The sequence below is a fragment of the Mustela nigripes genome, chromosome 9, assembly GCF_022355385.1.
Source record: "Mustela nigripes isolate SB6536 chromosome 9, MUSNIG.SB6536, whole genome shotgun sequence".
NCBI classification, from domain to species: Eukaryota; Metazoa; Chordata; class Mammalia; order Carnivora; family Mustelidae; genus Mustela; species Mustela nigripes.
The window spans coordinates 82,433,284-82,456,731 of record NC_081565.1 but is presented as its reverse complement, the minus strand read 5'-3'; the positions used below and the strand labels follow the sequence as shown (position 1 = coordinate 82,456,731).

The following is a 23,448-nucleotide window of genomic DNA, read 5'->3' as shown; positions in this document are numbered from 1 at the left end:
CCTAATGTGCCTTCAACTATAAGGTGGGTTATGTGAACACTGGACGCCTTGGGGGCGTGGAATATTCTGTGGCTGGTGGGTCCACAGAGAGAACTAGCTAGCAAATCATTTAAAGGAAACAAAGGTGGCAGCCTGATGAGGCCCATCTTTTTGCTCCTCTGAGAGATCTAGGAGCTATCTCCCTCCGCACCTGTACTGATTAGCATCAGGACAGGGCGGTTATACCCCTGACGACAAAGTTCAGCTATCCTTTGAGGATGGGCAAGACCCAACCAATAGCGACAATGGCGAAATCTCCTCATCAGCCAGTTCTCTTGCCAAAGGCACATTAAACGTGGGAAGGGTTAGGGAGGGGAGGGGAGTGTACCACACCTCTCTCTGATTTCCACCTTCTCAGGTTCACATTCTGGAACCTGCATCTCATCTTCCACCCTGGCGGACTTGAAACCTTCAACATTAACGGCATGGTGCCCTTCCGCCATTCCCCGAGTGTCTTCATCCTCCTCTTCCTCCTCCTCGTCTTCAGGAGGGTACTCACTGACATCACACTCGTCATCTGACTCGGAGGAAGAGCTTTCATCCGAGCTGGAATCATCACTTGAAGTTGTTTCATACCTAGGTGGCAATTGGGAGTTCAGGAGAGGCAAGGCGTACCCCGAAAGACCCCGTGACAGAAACTCTCAGGCAGGGAAAGCAGCTGACTCCAGACATCTGACCAGTGGTTTTAGACTCTGCATTTAGAAGTTCAAAGGAAGGTCTTTTTAAAAATCTGGTGGTTTTGAATGGGTTCTGACTGAAAAGGGGTAACTTGAGTTGCCAGTTGGTATCATTCTACCACTTGGAGGAAAAAAATATGTCTACGTAGCACCTCTGGCCTAGGATACACCAACGGAAACTCACTCATGAGGCCAGGTGTGCAGTGGTTCATTTTTTCTGCCCCCCCCCCCCCCCCCCCCCCTTTTCCCTAATGTTCTTCCTATTTTGATTCATCAACTGTCTCTGTGTCATGGTGAACGGATTAGGTAAGTAATCGATCGTTCCTCTGGAATAAGCCTTCCAGAACCTCCTGGGCCACACTACCCAACTAGACTTCAAAGACTCAGAAACTAGGCCCTATTCAGTTAAATCTTGTCATAAATATTAACTCAACTAACCACATTATTGCTTTCTTGTTGTGGCTGAGGCCACATGCAGCTGAACAGATTAGCTGCTCTGTACCAACTGTAGGATGACTAACAGGCTTCACTATTTATCTGGCCCCAGTAAGAAGGAATAAACAGCTAACAGACATTCTGTTTAGAAAGTAAAGAACTGAAGGCACAGCTGGACTACTGGTCTACTGGAAGGCCCTACAGTTCCGTACGTAAGCATGGGAAGATAAGCAAAACAAGCCGTTCTGAAGGAGTAGATGACCATCACTGGTCCGTGGAGTGATGCTCTCGCCTTTCTGTTTGTTCCTGAGTCGGATACAGGCAAGAACAAGCTGTCCAACACCGCGGGACCCCTGCCGCCTGCTGCTTTTGTTGAAGACTATTGTTTTCAGATCAGAGGTGGCAAGACGTGAATCGCTCAGTGTCATCAGGTGTCTTTTCAAGAGCGACACATCCTTAAAGATAGCGAGAAGAGGAGAGGAGAGAAGCCCAGATGCACCTTTCTGAGGGGATCTTCCGTCACCAGTATGTGGCTGCAGCCCAGACCGGGCACCTTTAAATGGGACTTGAGGAGACAGGAGGCAAAAGAGACAGACAGACCATGTACAGACTGGCTGGTGTCACCATCTTCCCTTACCCTCCGTTAATGCCAACAAACTGAAGATTCTTCTTGGCTCCATTTGAATCTTTGTTGCTGTCCTTCTTCTTCATGATAGACTTCAGTGTGCTCTCACTGTTTGTACACACTGTGAAAAAGGGAATCAGGGCGAACAAAATTAACCCAACTCACACCCATACAAGTTAAAGGACCAAGAAATCTTTCTTCATGTTCATTTTTTTTTTTTTTTCTCATTCATGTCAGTTTAGATCTGGGCCCCAGGCACAGGACAAGCTTGCATAAAATCCATTGGAAAGATGTATGCATGGAAGGGAATAATATGAAGTTCTTTAAATGGGGATTAAAAAAAACCCATTAGTATTACCAGACATAACAGAAGGACTGACAGCTAGCATCTGTATCGGGCTTCACTGTTTATAAAGTGATCTCCCATCTTATTTGGGCCTCAAAAACCACTTAGGCACTAAAATGGGGATTATTATTGTTGTTTTCCCTCAGCTGGGAAAAAGGTCCACCTATCAGACTGCAAAGGAGTGAAATGCTATTTAAAATATTTCATAATTCACAAAATCAGATGAGTTTTCTTCGGGGGACGGCACACTCCTTTATGTTGAAATCTTTTAAAGATGTTCTAGGCCTACCTTCCTACCATTTCTTAGGTCAATGGTGTTTCCAGGTCAGCCTATGAGGCACCGTGACATCAGACTGCAGCGCGAGCAGCGCTGGTCCTAGAATCCTGAGGCCAAGGAAGGTTGATTGAGGAAGGTTACCATAGAGGCTGGCAGCTATCTGGTCGTCCGTCAGGTTCACCGGGCACAGCGTGCTTTCCTGAGGGGGGAAGGCGTCCTGGCCGCCGAGGGGTCTCCCTTCCATGGTGCCCACTGCTTGCTCGTGCTGGGAGGTCTGGGTGTGGAACGGAGCTCCTGCCTGAAGGCCCCCGCACTTACAGGTGTACTCCAGACTACTGCCTGTCAGGAAGGAGACAGGTGCAGAACGTGTGATGTTGAGACCAAATGAAATGAGCTAAACTTCTTTTTGTTTTAATTTTTGCAACTCTTCATTTTCTTAACTGCTTTTCTCCCTGTGTTTTTTTGCATACGTGGCGGTATTACGGAAGCCACCCAAACTCAAACCCCAAGCCACCCAAACTCAAACCTTCTTCTTCTTTTCTTTTTTTAATAAAAGATTTTATTTCTTTGACAGACAGAGATCACAAGCAGGCAGAGGGCAGGCAGAGAGAGAGGAGGAAGCAGGCTCCCCACTGAGCACAGAGCCTGATGTGGGGCTCGATCCCAGGACCTGGGATCATGACCCAAACTGAAGGCAAAGGCTTTAACCCACTGAGCCACCCAGGAGCCCCGAACCTTCTTGACCGTTAACTTTCCTTTTATCCCCGTATCCGGGCCCGCCCACGCCTGACCTTCTACCTCCGTCTCTTCCCTCTGGCACAGCTGTTACTGCCCCGGTTGGGCGGGCATCCTGACCGTGCTCTTCCTTTATGATGGCCCGTCCCACACACGGCTGATGAGCAAAACTCCAGCCCCTCAACCCCCATCGGCACTCTGGCTAAAACAAATCTGAGCAAAGCTATAAAACTCTCCCCTCTGCTCAGGAAATGCAGCCCACGACGCTTAGCCGCGTACTCTCTAGACCACCCACACCGGACCCATCTCCTTCCCTCTCCACCTGGATTTCCCGCCATGCCTGGGGCTCCGTTTGAGGGGAGGACTGCCTCCCAGTCACTGGGATGCTGCGAGTGGGTGTCTCGCATCTTCCAGGCAACACATCGTGGCAAACACTCCTCTACGTGGATCTCTCCTCCCTCCCCACCTTCACAGGGTCAAGCCCCCCGTCACCATCTCTTCTGAGCCTTCCCTGACCTAACTAAACATGACTTTCCTTTCTCCGACTTTCACAGTCCAGCTCTCAGACCCTCTTACGGGATCTGTAAGACAAAGGACCTGGGAGCGCCCAAGACTCTCTTCTCGTCTGTAAGAATTTTGAGGGCACCAAACAATTCAAATCAACTTTCTTTCCTCACATCTACTAGATTGCTTTTGTGTACTTCAGGTACTTAATAACGGTAGGTATCAGGTACTGGCTAAAGCAGAAGAATCAGATCAATTCATTGCACATAATTACTGTATCTATGTATATCACAGGATCTTTAATGTGGCTGGCATGGGAAGATGTTTACAATGTATGGTTAAATGAGAAAAGCAATAATAAGATTCTATGTATGTGATCTTATTAAAAATATATATGAAAGTTATCAGGAAGCTATGGAGATGTTAACTTTTCTCTGTATTTGCCGTTTTTTAGAGTGAATATTAACTGTGTTTCAAAATCACTTTAAAAAAATAAGGAAATTCTTTGACTAGCAATTTGTTCCTAGGAATTTTAATCTAAGGATGTACAAAAAGATACAGAAGGATGTTCATTGTTTCCATGTGTAAAATAGCGGAAAGAGGCAGATATCACAGAACGCCAGTAAGAAACCAGTGAAATTAGGTCTGGTACGTTTATACAAAGGAATTCTATGTAGCCATTAAAAATGTTGACGTAGGTAGACATTTTTGGCACAGAAAGATACGCATAATGTATTACTGGGTTTCAAAAATAGATTATTGAATCATTTGGGGAAAATAAACCTATTTTGGCAAAAATATTTATATGTATACATATTAGAAAAAGTCTGGAAGGATACACAACAAACCTATTTAACACTGCTTTTCTAAGGCTAATGATGTTGACTTCCTAAATTATGTATTATAAACAGGAGTTACTAATTCAAATAAATTTCAATCTAACCACAGTAATGTCATATGGAAAGGCTTTGATCACAACTTCCTCTTCTCTAAACCTCTGAAATCGCTTACATCCCCAGAAGAAAAGAAATTTAAATACTGCTTGTATTTTGAGGCAATTAGGGAAAAAAAACCCAACCATGATAAATTCTGTAACTGTTCTCTTCAGACTCTACTGTTTATATGCACCGTCTGGGGTGCATTTGCTAAAATGCAGATTCCCAAGCACCTGCCGCCATAAAATCATTCTGTAGCTCTGCAATGGGGGCCCAGTGGTAGGCATCTCGGACATCCTCACTGATCTGGGGTTCACAAGACATTCTGATGCACGGTGCCCACTTTAGAAAGTACTGGTTTAAAACAATGAACCTCTAATTACAAAAAAAAAAAAAAATAGTGGACGGAGGCAAAATGTTCACAGTGGGGCATTAGGGATCACCTAAATTTTAATTCTCATAGATGCAACTTAAGAAGTCTGAATGCCAGGGAGGCTCGGTGACGTCATAGGTGGCCCAGAACCCACATTTCCTAACTGTGTGAGCAGTATTTTGTCCGTGAAAACAGTAGCACGAGTGCTCTCCTCTAGCTCTGCAGGCAAGGGGCCTCCCAGGTGACTCTAAGGGTCTCCCTCCCTCCTTCAGCACACACACGCAACACTGTACGCAGGCTTCCTGATAGTATTCAGAGTCCTTGTGACCTGACGCGCTCCCCCAACAGCAAAAACAAGGCCTCTGAGAGTCCCTCTGACTTATCGTTGGCAAAGTGAACAAACCAGGGCACTGGCCTCCATCCCGCCTTCTCCAACCCAACTCATCAGTACAGCCGAGGCAGCGGGGTGACCTCCCCAACGTCTCAGCAGCCGTGAATCCCAATGCCAGCACGCACTTCCTGGAGAAACACTTTCACTGGGCATGTTCCTATTTAAGAACCAGCGGGGACTTAAAACCATTTTTTATTATTTTTGAAACCAGAGACCTATACAGAAGCAGACACCATGTACTGAATCCCTGCACGCCCGTCATGGGCTTCAAGAGCCATCAGAGCTCCCTGGCTTCAGCTAGACGCGTCCACCCACTCACAGAGGAGTTCTGGGAAGCAAGAACTAGATGGTCTAGCACTTCCGTCCTTAACGGATTTTAGCATATATTCCTCAAAGAGCTCTTAAAAAATAATTAAAGCGCTAAAAAAAAAACCTAAAAAAATTTTTTAATGATTATTGCATATTTGGTCAGTAGTGACATTTCTCTGATGATCTCAGAAAAACTTTCGTAAGATATCTGAAAGGGAATCCTTGCACAGATTTCCACGGGTTGCTCAGGGCTTTAAATTTTGGGATCCATAATTTTTTTTTTTCTTTTTTACTTTTTAAAAAAGACTTTATTTATCGGGGCACCTGGGTGGCTCAGTGGGTTGGGCCTCTGCCTTCGGTTCAGGTTCAGGTCGTGATCTCAGGGTCCTGGGATCGAGCCCCACGTCGGGCTCTCTGCTCAGCGGGGAGCCTGCTTCCTCCTCTCTCTCTGCCTGCCTCTCTGCCTACTTGTGATCTCTCTCTGTCTCTGTCAAATAAACAAATAAAATCTTAAAAAAGAAAAAAAAGTAAAAGATTTTATTTGTTTATTTGAGAGACAGCAATCGAGCTTGAGAGAGCACAAGCAGGGGGAGGGGCAGGCAGAGGGAGAAGCAGACTCCCCGCTGAGCAGGCAGCCCCATGTGAGACTCCATCCCAGGACTCTGGGATCATGACCTGAGCCGAAGGCAGATAGTTAAGCAACTGAGCCACCCAGGTGCCCCTCTTTTTCTTTTTGAACACAGGTTTCAAAATACATTTATAAGTTGAGGTATAATTTATATGTAAGAAAATGCACAATTGTGGAGTTCAGGGACTTTTGGTAAATGCATACATGCCTGTGTGACCACCTCCCTCATTAAGATACAGAACATTTCTAACAACTCAGTCAGTGCACACTGCCCCTGCCCGCCTTTGCAGACAACCTGACCCTCACCTCCACGCCAGGCCACGGTTGCCCCTCACCAGAGCTCCACTGCGTCAACTAGGGCTTCCTAGAACTTCTCCCAGGCAGAGCCAGCCCCTCTGGCGGGCACGTGAGGGTTCTTCAGGATGAACGGAAAGCTTCCTGTCGCCTGTGGGAGTTCTACTGCTCAACCCTTCCCACCCTCTCCGTGTTCGCAGGGCTCACGTGGCATCATCACTTCCACCTGTGTCCTTATTTCAGCAAACTTCACCACGTGCACTTGAACCAGACTCTTCAAGGCTGCTGGCTATGGTTGTACTTCCTCCATTGTCTTTCTCCTATGGGGCTGTCCACAAAGGTCTCTTTCCTCCCTCCATGTCCTGCAGCACTTGTGTCCAGACCAAAGGATGCCCGCCCTCTGTTTTCTTGGCTTCACGGGCGACTCCTCCAGAAGAATGTGAGCGCCCAGAGTCCCTCCATGCTCTGTTCTTGCTGGGTCCTCCACAGTGCCCACAGCAGTGCTGGGGAACAGTCAGCCCTCCCTAAGTGCCTACGTGATTCGACCGAAAGTCGCTAGAGTTCCGTTGCGACTGACTGGCAAGGCACAGAACAACATCAAATGTTAAACTGGTCCTCATTCGCTGGGACCAGAGGGAATGTGTCCCCTCTATTGCCAGAAAATGTTTTTCGGATGGTGCGGAAACTCTGGCTGCTCTGGAATGGCCCATAAACAATGGTCTGCACTCGATCACGGCCCGTGGTGGTTAGAGAGCATGCGCAGAATGAGACGTGCACCAGCCCAGGGCCGCTGTGTTCAAGTCAAACACAGGAAAGGTGCAGCAGAGAAAACCAAAATAAAGAGGACAACCAGATCCAAAGGTCTTGACCTTGGTTGCACTCTAGAACCAACAAACCCGGGGGTGGGGCTTTTAAAAATACAGATACAATGAACTCTCCATAGGGGGGCCCAAGTGTTAGTACTTTTTAAAAAAAGCTCTTGAAGGTTTTCTAATGTGCAGCCAGGATTGAGAACCACTGAATTATTTCACAGATACAAAACGTGACAGCTGAGGGGCGCCTGGCCCGCTCAGTGGTAGAGCATGTAACCTTTATCTCAGGGTGGTGAGTTCGAGCCCCATGTTGGGCCTAGAGCTTCCTTAATAGAAACCTGACTGTTGAAAACAGGAGTTTAGGGCGCCTGGGTGGCTCAGTTGGTTAAGCGACTGCCTTCGGCTCAGGTCACGATCCTGGAGTCCCAGGATCGAGTCCCGCATCAGGCTCCCTGCTCAGCGGGGGGGTCTGCTGCTCCCTCTGACCTTCTCTCCTCTCATGCTCTCTCTCACTCTCTCTCAAATAAATAAATAAAATCTTAAAGAAAAGAAAACAGAGGAGTTTAGACATCCCTCTGGTTTCAATCCATCAACTTGGACCATGTGAATTTTTAGGAATTACTGGAGTTTAGTTAATAGGCCTGGACCGTTAAGGGGAGAAGTCCATGACTACCACCAGTAAATGCTACCCCAACGACGTGCGTAAAGCTACAGGAGTGACCACAAAACACCTGCAGAATTCCAGCACTCTGGCCTAGCAGCTCAAAGCTCCCTCCAGGTGGCCGTGGTTCCCACAGGCACTGCTGGCGAGCACAAGAGCAGGGGACAGGGCAGCTGCCCTTCACTGGTCTTTACTTAAAATGACCTCATTTCACAAGTTAACCAGATCAGTGATAACTGAAAGACAATGAGTCACAGAAATCTCAGGGCCTGGAAGATAAGAGCACCTCGAAGCATTAATTCCAAAGTACATGTAGCATTTAATATACGGGTAATTATGCTACCCAAGGCAAACTATACCAAAAAATACATCAGTTTGTTAAAGTGAAAACTCTGTGTATGTTCCTGACTTTAAAATATTTAGAATGTAACATTTAGAAATGTTAAAAGCAAACTATTTTATAAGAAAAAGCCTTCAATGAAAAACAGAGCTGGAGGAGCTTGGTTTTTTTGTTTTTTTGTTTAAACAAGATTATCCTCTTCAATTTCCTCTGACATTTCTCCACCTAGAGTTTGTATTAGTTCTTGGTATATTGCACTGTGTGTCTCTATTTATTAGGAGATTGATTTTAAAAAGTAAACAGGTTTTAGAACTGGCTCTGTTCACAAATCCCAACTCTTCTGCTCTGCCAACCCATGCTTTTATTTATGTCAAGTGCTTTCTTAAAACACACCCATGAACACTGTGGCCAGCTCTTAAACACGTATCTTGTCAAAATTTCAGCTGAACATTCTGATTTTTAAAGAGCATGTAGCTTGCTTGTCAGGAAGCAGGCCTGAAATTTCTGAGTCATTATGGAGGCCATGAAGTCATTTAGGTATTTTCCCCAAGTAATACTACAAATTCAAAGGGATCTGAATACATGAAGTTCTTCCATAAAGAAAAGGGCTTGGGCACAAATTCATCCTTTTCAGCGTACATATTGGTTTAGGGAACAGACATTAGAGATTATTCCTGAAGGATCACCTGCTTTTTGGTACACATTACTTCTACGAGAAGGTGTGCATCTTTGATGGAGGAAAAAGTGCAATCGCATTCTGGTTAAAGGTTCAACATTCAGAACTCTGCCTCAAGGCCAATGCATGTGGCCACCAGGACAGTCAAACTGATCCAGAGAGCTTCAAGGGTCAGGGTTGCAGTTTAATAATTTCTAGGGCCATTTTAATATTTTCCCAGGAACGTTCCAGATAGCTGTCATGGGTGTATCTAAAAGGGGGTACTTAGAAATTAAAATGCTAGAGTGGATGAAGAATCAGCTTCTCCTTCGCTACAACCCCACCCATGCTTAATTACAAACCATCCCAGGGCCTGACCCAGAAAAGCCACATTGACAGGCTGCATTAAGTTAGGTTAAGCATGGGTGTGCTTCCAGAGACAGCTAAAGACCTCATCTCTTCCCCCAATCTCAGAGCACCTGACTGCAGGGGAACTCTGGGAACACATTCTCTTTGCACACTATCTGGTGGTTCGCACACACTGCCATAGGCGATCACTCCTATTGTTGGTATATAGGTCTTGGATTGGTCCAACTGGATTGCAAGTTCTTCAAGGCACAGACCCCCTTACCTATCTGATGCAGTACCACACTTCGCAGAGTTCACGGTCAATGCATAGCTATCAACTGACCTGAACAGAGAAGGGGACAGAGCAGACTAAATATCTTTACTGAGGGGTGCCTGGGTGGCTTAAAAGATTAAATGTCTGACTCTTGGTTTCAGCTCAGGTCATGATCTCAGGGTCCCGAGACAGAGCCCCATATCGGGCGTGGTGCTTAGCGCAGAGTCTGCTTGCCTCTCTCTCTCTGCTCCTCCCCTCGTTCCTGCTCTCTCACTCTCTCCATAAACAAATCTTTAAGAAAAATATCTTTACTAAGATATAAACGACTAGCTGCTTGGAGGAAGAATAAACAGTTTTGGTCACTGCCCAATATCAACAAATTCACTTCGTCCTTAACGATCAAACATGCAAGAACTCACTTCAGTTCTCAAAAACTACCAATCTGTATGCTTTAGCTGGAAATGAACCGCACAGTTTAGGATTCAGAATATATGTCGAAGTAAACTCGCATCTTTTCCCGGAGCGGCATGGCCATGTCACCAACACCCACTAAAAACAATAAAGCATCAGTTTAAAAGAGAAGATTTTCACGCATGTGTCCGTGGACGGGTTCATGAAGGTGATGGACAGATTTCAAGCCCTTGTAAAAGATTTTCCTTTGGGTGGGGGTACTCTTCCCCAAGGTTTGTAACGGATGCCCCCGATCTGCAATTTCAATTTTTCTGAGTGTCAGCTATCTCTTTGGAGAATCTGATGAAAAGTGTTCAATTTCTTCAAAAACTGTTCACAAAGCAATGGTTCCCAGATCAAGAGGCCTTGCTCTAAGGTAGTTTACTGCGATAATACTTCTGTGAAACAGGACCTGCGTGTGCCTACTGGGTGGCAGTGGTGATGGTGGGTGGCAGCAGAAAACCCATGAGTTTGAGAAAAACATGCTCTCAGGTAAATCTTGGAAGAGAGCTACTTTTAGAGAATAATTCTGCTTTAAGGGCTCCAAGCAAGAAATAGGGAATCCAACTTTCTCATGACACAAGAGGACATGGCAGCCCTGCCATTTCCTCTCTCAACCGATGCTGCAAGTTCCTGAACCACTTCCGGGTCAGCAGGTCCTCCTCTCCATCAGCCCATTATATACTGCTGGGTTTTAGAAGCATTTTGTCCAGATTATAAGATGCTCTTATAGTATTTAAGAAATTGTGATTAAAAAAACCTCCAAGTCCTTGGGCAAGTAGATGGTATATTATTTGAGCTAAGAGAAAACTCACTAGGAATGGTATTTCTGTAACGACTTCATTTCCCTGCTTGTGCTTTGGCTCGGATCTCTGTCGACAAAATTGCTTTCACAGTTATGGGAATGACTTCAAGTTCATACTTTTTTTTTTTTTTTTTTTAAATAAACCCAAGATAATCAAGAGTACAAATATGGAAGCTGATTTAAAAAGCAGTTCTTCTGAGTATAAGAGATTAGTTTTCTACAAACTGGCAGACAGTGAAATTACAGTTACAGATAGTTTTGTTTGTGCTTGCTCAAAGATAGTTAAATAGTTTGGGAGTATTTGTAAGTGCAAGTCATTCATTTATGATTTTCTCTCTCCTGAGGGAAAAAGGAAAAAAAATAAATATTAACTTACTCCTCAAACCAAAACAATCCAATGGATTTACAGGAAGAATAAACATTTTTTTCCTAAGGTTTGTGTGAGAACAGAAACTTACTTCCTCTTAATTTTGTAATTCCATAGAAGAAAATATTAAGTACAGGAAACTTATCACCACAAGGAATCAAAAAGTGCTTTATGGATATCTGCACCCTGATGTTTGTTGCAGCATTACCAACGAAAGCCAAATTACGGAAGCAGCCCAAGTGTCCCTTGACCAATGAATGAGTAAAGAAGACGTGGTACGTATATCCTCTGGGATTATTACTCAGCCACAAAAAGAATGAAATTTTGCCATTTGTAACAACATGGCTGGAGCTAGAGTGTATCATGCTAAGTGAAATAAGTCAGTCACAGAAACACAAATACTGTATGACCTTACTCACATGTGGAAATTTAAGAAACAAAACAAATGAACAAAGAAAACAAGAGACAGACAAAAACCAGACTCTTAAATATAGAAAACCAATGGTTACCAGAGAGGAGGTGGGGTGTGTGTGTGGGTGAAATATGTGACGGAAACTAAAAATACACTGAGCCTGAGTAATGTTCAGAACCTAAAACTAATATAACACTTGTATGTAAATCATACTGGAATTAAAATTTTAAAAAAGGAACACTGAGGGAAAAAACTACAGACTATCTTTGGTCATCAACAAATTCAGCTGTGGCAAAATGATGACTAGGTCTCTTGAATCCTAGAACAAAGTCTGTGATCTTTTATGTGAAAAATACACAGATAGAACATGCAAGATTCAACTTTTGTTAAAAAAAAAATTACATCTCTAAAATATAGAGACACACACACACTTGTACCCACCAAACACACAAAGGGTTGTCCCAAGAGAGCATGAGGGAGTCTTTGACTGTTTAAAAGCTCTCAGAACCATTAATTTGTTATAAGCACATATCCTAGTTATTATTTTAAGAAATTGAAGGAGGTGTGTTAGGCATTATGGTGCTACAAAAAAAGAATGCTCTTTTGCCCATGAAAAAGGGACATTTTGGGGAGCCCAGGGGCTCAGTCAGTTAAGCTTCTGATTTTTTTTTAAAGTACAGTTCACACCTAGCGTGGGGCCCGGTGTGTACAGAGCCTGAGCTCACGATCCTGAGCTGAGATCAAGAGTAAGATACTTAACTGACTGAGCCACCCAGGCATCCCAAGTGTGGAGCCCACTTGAAAAAAAAAAATTTAAAAAGGGATGCCCTAGGGGCACCTGGGTGGCTCATTGGCTTAAAGCCTCTGCCTTCAGCTCGGGTTATGATCCCAGGGTTCTGGGATCGAGCCCCGCATTGGGCTCTCTGCTCAGCGCGGAGACTGCTTCCTCTTATCTCTCTCTCTGCCTGCTTATCTGCCTACTTGTGATCTCTGTCTGTCAAAGAAATAAATAAAATTAAAAAAAAAAAAAAAGGATGCCCTTAAACGTCCAATCTAGAAAAACCGAGAAGTCTCTGGATTGGGCACAAATGCATAATTCAATTTAGGCTTTGTTTTTAGCTTTTATACAGACTCTGGATGACTCAGAATTGAAAATTTATTCTACTTCTTTTGTGTTTTCCCATTTGTACTGATATCTTTCTTTATCTTGATAAAAGTCTTAGTTGGGGAGGCATAATAAATGAAGGGAAAAGGGGTCAGCCAGAACAATGAAGATAAACATTTGGATGAAAAACATGAGACCATTTGCGCAATTTTGCTTGGCAATTTGTTCTGTACCTACATTTCCATTTCTGGAAGTAGTAAAAACAGTGACAGCAATGACAGCCAGCATTTACTGAGCATCTACGCTCGGGGCTGTAGACTACTACAAATGCTTTACTCACAGCGACCCACTAAATGTTCACTTCGACCCCGGGAAGGAAACAAAGACATCTTGTCCTAGGGCACAGAAAGAACCTGAACCCAGAAGGTCTGGCTTCAGAGCCCAAACCTAGCTTTAGAAAAAAAAAAAAAAAAAATCAGTACCAGATTCCTGTAAGTGATCACTTATATGCTCTTTTGGTGAGGTCAAACTCCAATTTCACATCATTTCATTTGGGGGAGAAAATGTCTACGCTGTACATGCCTTTTGGTACAGAAACGTATTCTAGACTGGGTGTGAACAATATTCCACATCATTTGGACCCCGCAGTAAGTCCCAGGGCAACCTGACACACTTTCCCACACTTCCAACACTTTCCCAGTGTTGAAAATCTGCACCATATCAAGCTACTTCAGTTTTCGGTCCATAGAGCAAACACTAACGAAAGCAAACACTAAGTAATGAAAGTTTAATGCTTCGCCCTCATCTAACTCCTTCTGCATTAGGACATTAGAATACAAATGTGATGTGATGACAGAAAAACTTTAAAATGGTGCTCTGAGAGGGAGCGGCCACCGTAACCACAGAAGTGCTATTAAAAACATTTATACTTTTGGGGTGTCTGGTTGGTTCGGTCAATTAAGCGTCTGCCTTCTCAGGTCATGGTCTCAGAGTCCCGGGACTGAGCCCCGCACTGGGCTCCCTGCTCAGCGGGAAGCCTGCTTTTCCCTCTGCCCCTCACCCTACTCATGCTCTCAACTCTCTCCCTCTCTCAAATAAATAAATAAAATCTTAAAAAAAAATGATGTCTACTTCTGTTTGAATGCTGCAGGTCTCCTCCACCTGAGCTGATTAATTAGGCATTCATTTGCAGGGTCAGATTTACACAGGGATGTCTGCGATGTCATTGCGACTGGAAAGGGACCAACACGCACCATCGTACAGCCAGGCAAAACCTTCCCCTGTTCCTGACGCTCAGGGTGTCAGGCAGACGACCGCAAGGGTACAGCTAAATATTTTTGGCAGGAATGTGAAACGGAAACCCCCGTTTGGGGAGGAGGGAGGAAGCTGGCAGGAGAATGTTCTTAGAACGGATGCCCCACTGCACCAACTGTGTCTGGGGATATTTAAGAGTTTTATTTTGACTTCACATCTGACCTCAGAATTTTTAAAAAGAAGTGGAAACAGACCTATGATTACTTAAGATTTGCTTCAGTCCACATGTCATTTTTATCCTATTTACTCTAAAATGACCCCTCTGTACACTTAACTAGACTGGACTCTAAAAGGCAGAAGCCCCTCACCCATTCACTGTCATTGTCATGGTCGGGTTTTTCTTCGACAATAAACTATCTGTCCCACAGAACGCTGACGAAAAACAAATATGATTTCAGGTTTGGAAGTGGACACGTGGGAAGACAGAAAAAGAATCAATTTCAGTCTGTTTTAACCACTCCCCTTTTGACTGTAAAGGGAAACAAGAAATGTAAAAATTTGTCACTGGTTTACTCACAATTTAGTCCATACTGCATATTTTCACAACCAATTAAATTCAGTGTGCACTCATCAAATCACCTGAAGCGTTTACCTGAATTCATTTTACCTGCAGCACCTGGTCAGAGCGGAGGGCGTGTTTTGGTAGCTTCCCAAACCTCAACTACACTTTAGCTTGCCAACCTAAGAAGCCCCACGGGACATACTACTAGCGACACCACCTAGGACAACAAAGGGCTCTCCTGACCACCTCACAGGATGGGTGCCCTTCGAATCCCCACTTTACAAGTGAACCGTAAAGGGGGGTGGTATTTCCTCTCCAGGTCATACAGGTTCGCGAGCTGGGGAGCCGGGAACAGAGCCCTGTCCGAGGAGGACACGAGGACCGCTAGAGACACGTGAAAGGGAAGGCATGTTAACGAGGCTCGCAGGGAAATATTATAGGTCATAAAATCTTCCAGGGTGATTTCTCAGTAAGTTTCAGTTTAAGAAAAAGTGGTGGTGAGCAGGAATCGCAATATGGAAAGGATGAGAAAGACAACACCTTAAGCACCTGTCACAATCGACCCTTCTCTGGAGAAGGTCCCTTCTCTGGCTCCGGAGGCCCTTATCAGAGAGGCCTTTCCGGACACCCCCCGCCCCCCATCTCCAGTCGCCGCCACCCCCGACCATCAACACTCACTCCCTGTAACTGGAGTTCTTTTCTACAGGGCACGAGTCACCCCCTGACACACAGTGTCCTCAACCGGAATGTAAGCATCGTGAGGACAGAAGCCTAGACCTGGGCTTAGAAAAGAGCAGCAACAGAATCGTTATTTGCTCAATTAATAAAGGAATTAATGCAATCTCTCTGCCTCCGTCAAGGTTTTAATTAAGAACACTTCATGCCTGTTATTTTTACTGAGCACGGACTGGTCACTATGGTTACAAACACTGTGGGACCTTTGGCCGCTGTCCTGCGTAAAATGAGTAAATGCGTAACTAGAAGACATCGTAGCAAACCAGCAGCCCCGGGAGGCAGCCCCTAGGCCAGCCAGCCTGAGCCTGCTTTTCTGCTCCCAGCCACCGTCCTCAGCCTGAGCCCCGTGAAACCCTCAGACAGAGGGCATCAGCAGAGCTCCTGGCGAGTTGTGACTCCTGGTGTTCATTCTACTCACGACCATTCTGAGCCTTCCTCCGGGTTCCAAAAAATGATTCAAGCGGGTGACAAAAATCCACACCCCCTTGAAGTACGTTATCCCCGCCCTTCCTCATCCCCAGGTCCCCCGGAACGCCACCTACCTGTGACTTGACCCAGACTCATTTTTGGCAGCTCGGAGCTCCTCAGCTCCTCTGCGCTTGCCGACTTCATGACGGAGTTGATGGAGGACAGCGCGCTGATGAGCTGTGAGTTCAGAGAGCCCATCTGGGAGTGCGGCTCCCCGAAAGCTTCCGCCAGTTCACTGTAGTTCTCAGCCAGCAGCTTCTGCTGCTCCGCCAGCAACTTCTGGACACGCTCGATGTAGTGATCCAAGCCGTTCATCGTTCCAGAAGGAGCCTGGGGCTGGGGGTCCTCTGCAGACTCTCCAACAGGCTCATCCCCAACACCTACACTCCTCCTGCTGGCTGCCAGTCCCAGTGTCAACTGGGGAGGACCACAAGCTATGGTCCTCATCTTGAGACCAACCAGGTAGTTGTCCTGAATATTTATCTGCCCCACGCCTGACTCTTTGGTCTTCACAGCTGATGGCCTGTCAAACTCAGAGCTGCCGGAGAGCACCGTTCCCACTCCAATGGACCGCATCTTGGTGGAGGAGTTGACATCCTTAACACGACCTTCTCCGATGGCCACGGTCCGTGTCTCCACGGTCTGGGTGCTGGTCTGCTTGTCCAAAGTGCTGAGGGAGGTGTTGGTGCAGGAGTCCACAAGGGTGGCCATCTCGGTGTTGGTGGACTGGTCCACCTGCTCCCAGACCGTACTGGTGTGCCGGCTTGTGGTCGCAGGCACCGCCATGACAGCGGCCTCCACCTGGGGCACAGTTTCTGTGCTCAAGCCCCGGGATGTGCACTCCTTCGGGGGGCAGACGGTCACGTCAATGGAGCAATCTCCGCAGCCGATCGATCGCACCTCCTTGAGATGCAGGTTGGTCTTGAGGAGCGAGAGGTCGTTCACAGACTCCTCCGTGTTGCTGCCTGTTTCGCAGACGCTGATCTCTACCCCCACGCTCTGGTCGTTCATCTCCACCAACCTCCCGGCACCCTGGTCCCGCGTCTCCACCCGTTCCTTGATGACCCACCGATGCATGGGCAGCTCCGGCCCCGTGGCTCTGGTCTCACAAGCGGGCTGGCAGGAGACCGCCACGCTCCACGTCTGCACGGAGGTCCCCACGCCCGCGTCGGCCACATCCACGTGCCGGCCAGCCATCTGGTCCCTCGTGGGCACCACGGCCTCCACCATCTTGCTGCACACAAGCGGCTGGGCCATCACCGCCTTGTCCACCTTCTTCCTCGAGCCGGCGGCCTGCAGCTCCTGCTTGAGTTTCGTCATCTCGCGGTCATGGGTGGTTTCTCTGAGCTGGACTTCCAGGCGGTAGATCTTCTCCTTCAGGGCCTCTATGGTCTGCTGCTGCAGCTCAATTTCTTTGTCGGCCTCCGTGGTCACCCCCAGCATGGCCTCTGTCACGCCGACCCCGCAGCTCCTCGTCTCCGCGACCGTCCCCACAGCGGCATCCCGACAGGTCCCGGGACCCCTGCGGTACACGACCACGTGGTCCATGCGCTCGTCACCTCCCACGGCCACGGAGCGGTACTCGCTGCCCTCCCGGGGCCCCGGGGACCCCTCGCCGCCGCTGTCACGGATCTTCTGCTCCAGGGCGCGCATGTCCGCCGCGAGCTGCCGGAACTCCCGGATGCTGTGCGCGCTCTGCTCCACGCTCGCCATCTCCTCCTCGTCGTCTATGTACAGCTCCCCGCCACCCCGCCGGGCCCGGGACAGCTCCTCCAGCTGGGACGCGTTCCCAGCACTGTAGGACCGTGGCCTTATGCCACCGATGTCATTCTGTGCTGGAGCTCTCTGGTTTTTCAGCTGCGAGGCCAGCTGCCGCTTCTCCTCTTGTAGGACGGAGATCTTGACCTGGAGCACAGGGATGGTTCGCACCTGCTCCTCGAGCTCCTTCAGGCGTTTCAGGGCGATGGCCATCTGCTCGCGGATGTGCTGCAGGTGCACGGGGCTCACGTTGGTCACTGGAGTGGAGATCCCTGAGCTCAGGGGGCTGTGGCGGACGGAGCTCCCCATGGATGACGTGGTGGCAGCAGCTGGGACATAGCCACCGTAGTCCCCGTTGCCTTGGTATCCGTTCTGAAGTGGGTGCACGGTGGGATTGTGGTTTCCAGAACCCAGGAAGGAGGACAGGGAGCCCGTGGAGCCCAGGCCTCCAAAACTGGCCAGCCTGGGCCTGCGGAACTCACCAGGCGCCACCTGCATGGTGACTCTCTCCTGTTCCAGTCTTCTCCGGGTCTCCATCAGGGTCTTGGTGACATGAAGGTTGTGCTTTGGGAGCTGTGGTGAGGGGGGAGGCAGCTGCCGACTCTCTGGGACGGTCAGAGAAGTGGGCGAGGTCTCCAGAGGGGCAGGGGGCCTTGGGGTTGGTGTCGATGTCACTTGGCTTCTGGCGAGGAGGAAGGGGGGGCACTGCTTGTTGTCATCACTGTTGGAGGAGGAGAGGGATTCAGTGGAAGTCCACACACCCTGCTGGCCCGGCGCGGTCCTGCTGTCGGGGCATGGCACAGATGGCTTCCGCCTCTTCTGGATGTTCAGTTTCTTGATGGTGTTTCCTTTCTGTATGTCATCCACGTACTTGAGGAAATCTAAGTCTAGTTGATAACCGTAGGGGGTCTCCACAAAATAAGGATCTTTCTGTTCCTTGTCATGATTTCCATTCAGAACACCCTCTGCTTTCCCTAGGAGAGCGAGAAGAGAATATTATAATGCCATATAATATACTTGTTTATAAAAGCTACAATTGGGGGGCGCTTGGGTGCCTCAGTCATTAAGCGACTGCCTTCGGCTCAGGTCATGATCCCGGGGTCCTGGGATCGAGTCCCGCATCAGGCTCCCTGCTCCGTGAGAAGCCTGCTTCTCCCTCTCCCACGCCCCTGCTTGTGTTCCCTCTCTTGCTGTGTCTCTCTGTCAAATAAATAAATAAATAAATAAAATCTTTAATAAAACCAAACCAAACCACTAGTATTTGTGTATGGTGCGGTGTAGCAGACCACTATGACTTAGGAGTTGACAGACGTCTTTCTGTTCTAATCCTGGATCTACAACTTAACAGCTGGGTGAATACGTTAATAAACCCCTTGGAACTTCAGTTTCTCCCCGAGTAAAAATGGAAATACAAGTATTTACCTCATAAGGTTGTTAGAAGAATGTAATGAGACAGTGGTTTTTAAAGAGCCAAGCATATATCAAGTCCTCACTAAACACTTTATTTTTGAAAAGAATGTATTGGAAAGACTTGAACGCATTTCGAGGGGATCATCTCTTTTGTTGCCTACAGTCCGCTGAAGTCTAGAGAGCAGTCCTGAAGACTCTTATTTTTATAAAGTGAACACGGAGGCACCAAAAGTGCAAAGCTGGAAGAACAGACCAAATCAGCACAGATCCAGGAAGCCTGGGACAAGAGTCCTCACAGCAATCACTCTTAGGCGGGCTTTGCAGCCTTTCTAAAGGGCGGCCAAGGGCAGCCCTGGTGCCCGACCACCTCCAGAAGATCACAGTTTGCCTTGAGCCAGCCCTCACTGAGAGAGCCAGGACCCAGGGGCCGGATGACTGACGCAGGAACACAGTCGGAGAACAGACTTCAACTCTGTTTTGTGTCTTCCCTTTTAAAACCACCACCGCCACCAAAACCTTGCCCCAATTCCTCCTCTTTGACTTCTTTTGGACATACCGTTCCATACTCCAGGAATACCCTGTTTTGCATTTTAACATATCCAAACAGATGCAAAAGAGAATGAAAATAAAAGCAAACCTATACTCCACACACTGGATCCCTGTGGGCAATTCAGTAAATGCTACTTCTGGCTAAACCAAACATTTAGAAAAGGAAACGCAAGAACTTTTTCAAGGCACAGACCTTGCTAGTGACCTGAGCTGTGCATTTCAAGTTGAAAAGCAAGGCCGTTTTTGTTTGTTTAAATTGTAGGATTAAGTAATGTGTTTTCCTCAAAATCATCATAACAAGCTCTGCATTCTTTGAGTTATGCCAAGTACCCGAAAGCAATGAGTGAAAATGCAAGCCATTTGTACCCCTGCTTCTATCCTGGGTATAAAAACCCACCCCGCTTGTCAAGACCTTCCAGCACTGTGGGTTTCCTGCCTGCCCTTCCCAGTCCAAACCCTGCTGAGCATTTCCACCTGACCGCGTGAATGCTCTGAGCAAACCGTTCGCCTCGCATTTGCCTTCTTTCCTCGGAAAAGTTGGAAAGAAAAGTACAAAAAGACTGCCAGGCAACAGAGTTGTGTATTCTTCGTGCCCTGATTTAAAACAATATTAAACTGTTCTCGCTGTCCGCACCCAGGCCGTCGATTTCATTTCTAAAACATGGAAAGAGAATTCCCCTGGAACAAGGTGCTCAGCCTTCACCACGTTCTCACCTACGGAAGGGTGAGCTGATGCTGAGCCGGCGCCTGGAAACTTGTGCTCATGCTACCGGAGCGCGTCTCTCCTTCCCTCTTTCTTGCCTTTTTAAACTCCGCACGGACAACGTGCTCACTCCAAATATGCAGCCCGACCTGTTCCCGGGGCTGTCTGAATTCCACAAGCAGAGAGAAGCTGCGGGCTCGGGTGTCAAGCAAACGCAGGCGGATCGGGCGGGCAGGAGCCGGGAGCCGGCGATTCTAAAATTGGGCTGTGGCTCCTCCAGGCCACAGGGGGCTCAGCCCAGGGACCAGCCCCTTCCCCGCCCCGCGCTGCGCCCCGCTGGCAGGCGGCCACCCACCCCCTCCCCGGCGCCTGCTGCGCTCCACCCCGCGCCGGGCACCTCCAGGGGAGGGGGGCGCCCGCGGCGCTGCGCTCCCCACGGGCCGGGTCGCAGCCGGCCGCACCCCCACCGGCGCCCGAAAAGCCCTGTCCGCGGGGGCGCCGGCCGCGCTCCGCTCCCCACCCGCCCGATGGCCGCCGGCAGCTCAGCGCTCCTGTCCCCGATCCCGTCGGTAGCTCACCCGATCCCGGGCGCCCGCAGGGCTCCGCTCCCCGCCGCCCAGACCTCCCGCCCGCGGCGCAGACACCCGGCGCCGGCCCCGCCGTCCGGCCCGCTCCCAGCCCCGCGCCCGCCGCAGCGCCCCCCGCCCCGCCGCCCGCTCACCCGCCGGCTCGCACCGGGCCCGGCCCCGCCTCGGACGCCCTCCGTCGGTCTTCACCCCATAAGGAAAGGAGGTTCAGCGTTCGTGCACACTTCGCCGGGCCACGCGCGAACACCATAGGCCCAGGTCTCACCAATGAAGTCTCCCGGCGGCTCCGGGGACGCCACCCCCGGCGCCCGCAGCGGCTCGGCACTCCCCGCTCTCTTAATGGAAACAGGAAACCGGGATCTGGCGAAACCGTGTGTTCTTCGGGCCGGTGGCGGCCAGGCGCACACATGCGGCCGGCGGCTTAAACACCTCCACACAGAGGCTCTGTGTCCGCGGGACCCGTCACTTCCAAAGGGGAGGGTGTGTGCTCCCGCCCTCGGTCACCTGAGGAAGTTCCAGGCACAATAGGGCCACTGTCCCCAGCAGGTTCTCCAAGCGCCCCGAAGTCCCCGTTGGTCCGGGGGCGCTGCGGGTACGTTTCCCGGCGCTTGGCGCCTCACCAGCTACAAGCAGCTATGCCTTAAGTCTTAATCCCAACCAAGCCTTTGCCCTTGCTAATAAGTTCTTTGAAACACCCCACCTTTTTCCAGCTACAAAAGTATTCCATGCTTATGTTAATTAAAAAAAAAAAAAAATCACCTCCAGGCCATTGAAAGAATGAAAAAAAGTCACTCAGCTCTCACCCTTTAGGAGAAATATCAATATTTTGGCATAACCCCAAGATTTTCCTGTGTATTTCTTAACATAGTTATTTTGCCCATTTTCTGTAGAAAAGGTTAATTTTTGTTTTATCTATTTCTCTTCAAAATGCTTTTTTTCTTTTTCTTTTCTTTATTTATTTTTTTAAAGATTTTATTTACTAATCTGACAGAGAGAAATCACAAGTAGACGGAGAGGCAGCCAGAGAGTGAGAGAGAGGGAAGCAGGCTCTCCGCTGAGCAGAGAGCCTGACGCGGGACTCGATCCCAGGACTCTGAGATCATGACCTGAGCCGAAGGCAGCGGCTTAACCCACTGAGCCACCCAGGTGCCCCATTTTTTTCTTTTTTTTTTTTTTAATGCGCAACTTGATGTCAGGGTTTAGGAGACAACAAAGCACATCACATTTTTCAGTGAAACTTAACTGGCAGCCGGCCCATCTTTAGTTATTTGTGAAGTTTCACAAAAGGTCATGCTGAATTATCCCCCAAACGAACTCTGGACTTCTACATCTGGGACTCAGGAAAGGTTAGAATTTAACCATGTTGGGCTTGACGATTTCCTAATGCTGCTTAAATCAGACTATCCTAAGGAGAACAGGACCCACATTCTATCCCCAGCACCTAAATAAAGCAACCTGGGTTTCTCAAGGTGTCATTTCTGCAATCAACTGTCCACTGTATGTTCTACGATTAAGTGAAGACACCCAGTGTCATTTTTACCTCCTGCTTTCTGGGGTACCTTCACGTACAGTAACACAAATATAGCATTTTATGAGGCTCTGATGGATTTCCCAACTTCCCCCCTTGTGGAGGTCTTCTCTCTGTGCTTGATTAAGGATGTTAAGAGCAACAAAATTAATTTTTAATATTTCCTTCACAGCTCTCCCTTTCCAATCATACACATCACTTAATAAGATGTGGGGAACTATGGAGATGTTTAAACATGTTTCCTGAAGGAATAACTGAATATATAGTAGCATATAATGAATTTTTAAGAACATCTTAATATTCTGTAGGCAGAAGTTGCTTGCTCTGTATTGTCTGTAAAAGACAACTTTTACATGAAACTGTTTCAGTGGTTACCTTCAGGTTGTGGAATCATGGATGGTTTTTATGTTGTTTCTTATATTTTATACATTTTTACAACACATGGCTCTCTTTTAAAAAATATTTATAAGATTATAAGAAGTTACTGGAAAGCAAGGGAAAATGTATTGAAATAAACTCCAAGAAAGTTTGTTCAGGAGGGAGATGTATGGGGCAGCCATAGAAAAGACATCCCGATGTTCCTCTGTATGTATGATCCCATCTTGGAAATTAACAGGACTCCTGGTTTAGTTGGGCACATAAAAAGACTATATTTCCCTGGCCTCTTTTACTGTTAGTATACCATAGGCAGAAACATCATAAAGCAACCCCCCAGAACCTCCCTTCGAAGACACAGGAATAGTACTCCGGCCCCCTTTCTTCTTTGTCATGTCCGCCATCCTACTGCCTGGAATGCAGATGTGACGACTAGAACACTAGCTCCCTCACCGGACTGGGAGTTCACACATAGGGATGGAAAGACAATGTGCTAGAAAAATCCTGATCTCTAAGAGCTCTGCAGATCAGAGCTACTATACTACACCTGGGAAGCCACCTCTATACATCTATGAGAAAGCAAGAGAAAGAAACTATTCTGTGTGTTGTGTCTCTGTTACTTGGATCTACACTGAATTCTAATGGATAAGGCAATCTCTCCTCCGCGTCTCCCCTCCCCCACAAAAAATTAAGACCAGATCTTGAAAAGAAGAAGAACATTA

The 23,448-nt window shown here is 47.8% G+C and overlaps 1 protein-coding gene across 5 annotated transcripts in view; it reads right to left on the bottom strand.

Moving 5' to 3' along the window:
- Positions 1-23,448, bottom strand: part of KANK1 (KN motif and ankyrin repeat domains 1) — a 194,586-nt gene that overhangs the window by 11,644 nt on the left and 159,494 nt on the right. For 2 of the 5 annotated variants that reach the window (XM_059411922.1, XM_059411924.1), the window contains 4 exons: positions 15,891-18,548; positions 2,541-2,738; positions 1,789-1,897; positions 373-615 (listed from right to left, as the gene is read on the bottom strand). In XM_059411922.1, the coding sequence (XP_059267905.1) occupies positions 373-615; positions 1,789-1,897; positions 2,541-2,738; positions 15,891-18,548 (3,208 nt within the window). Of the gene's footprint in view, positions 1-372; positions 616-1,788; positions 1,898-2,540; positions 2,739-15,890; positions 18,549-20,814; positions 20,858-21,088; positions 21,266-23,448 lie in introns of those variants that run through there. The other 3 variants (XM_059411925.1, XM_059411926.1, XM_059411923.1) reach the window with 3 other exon arrangements.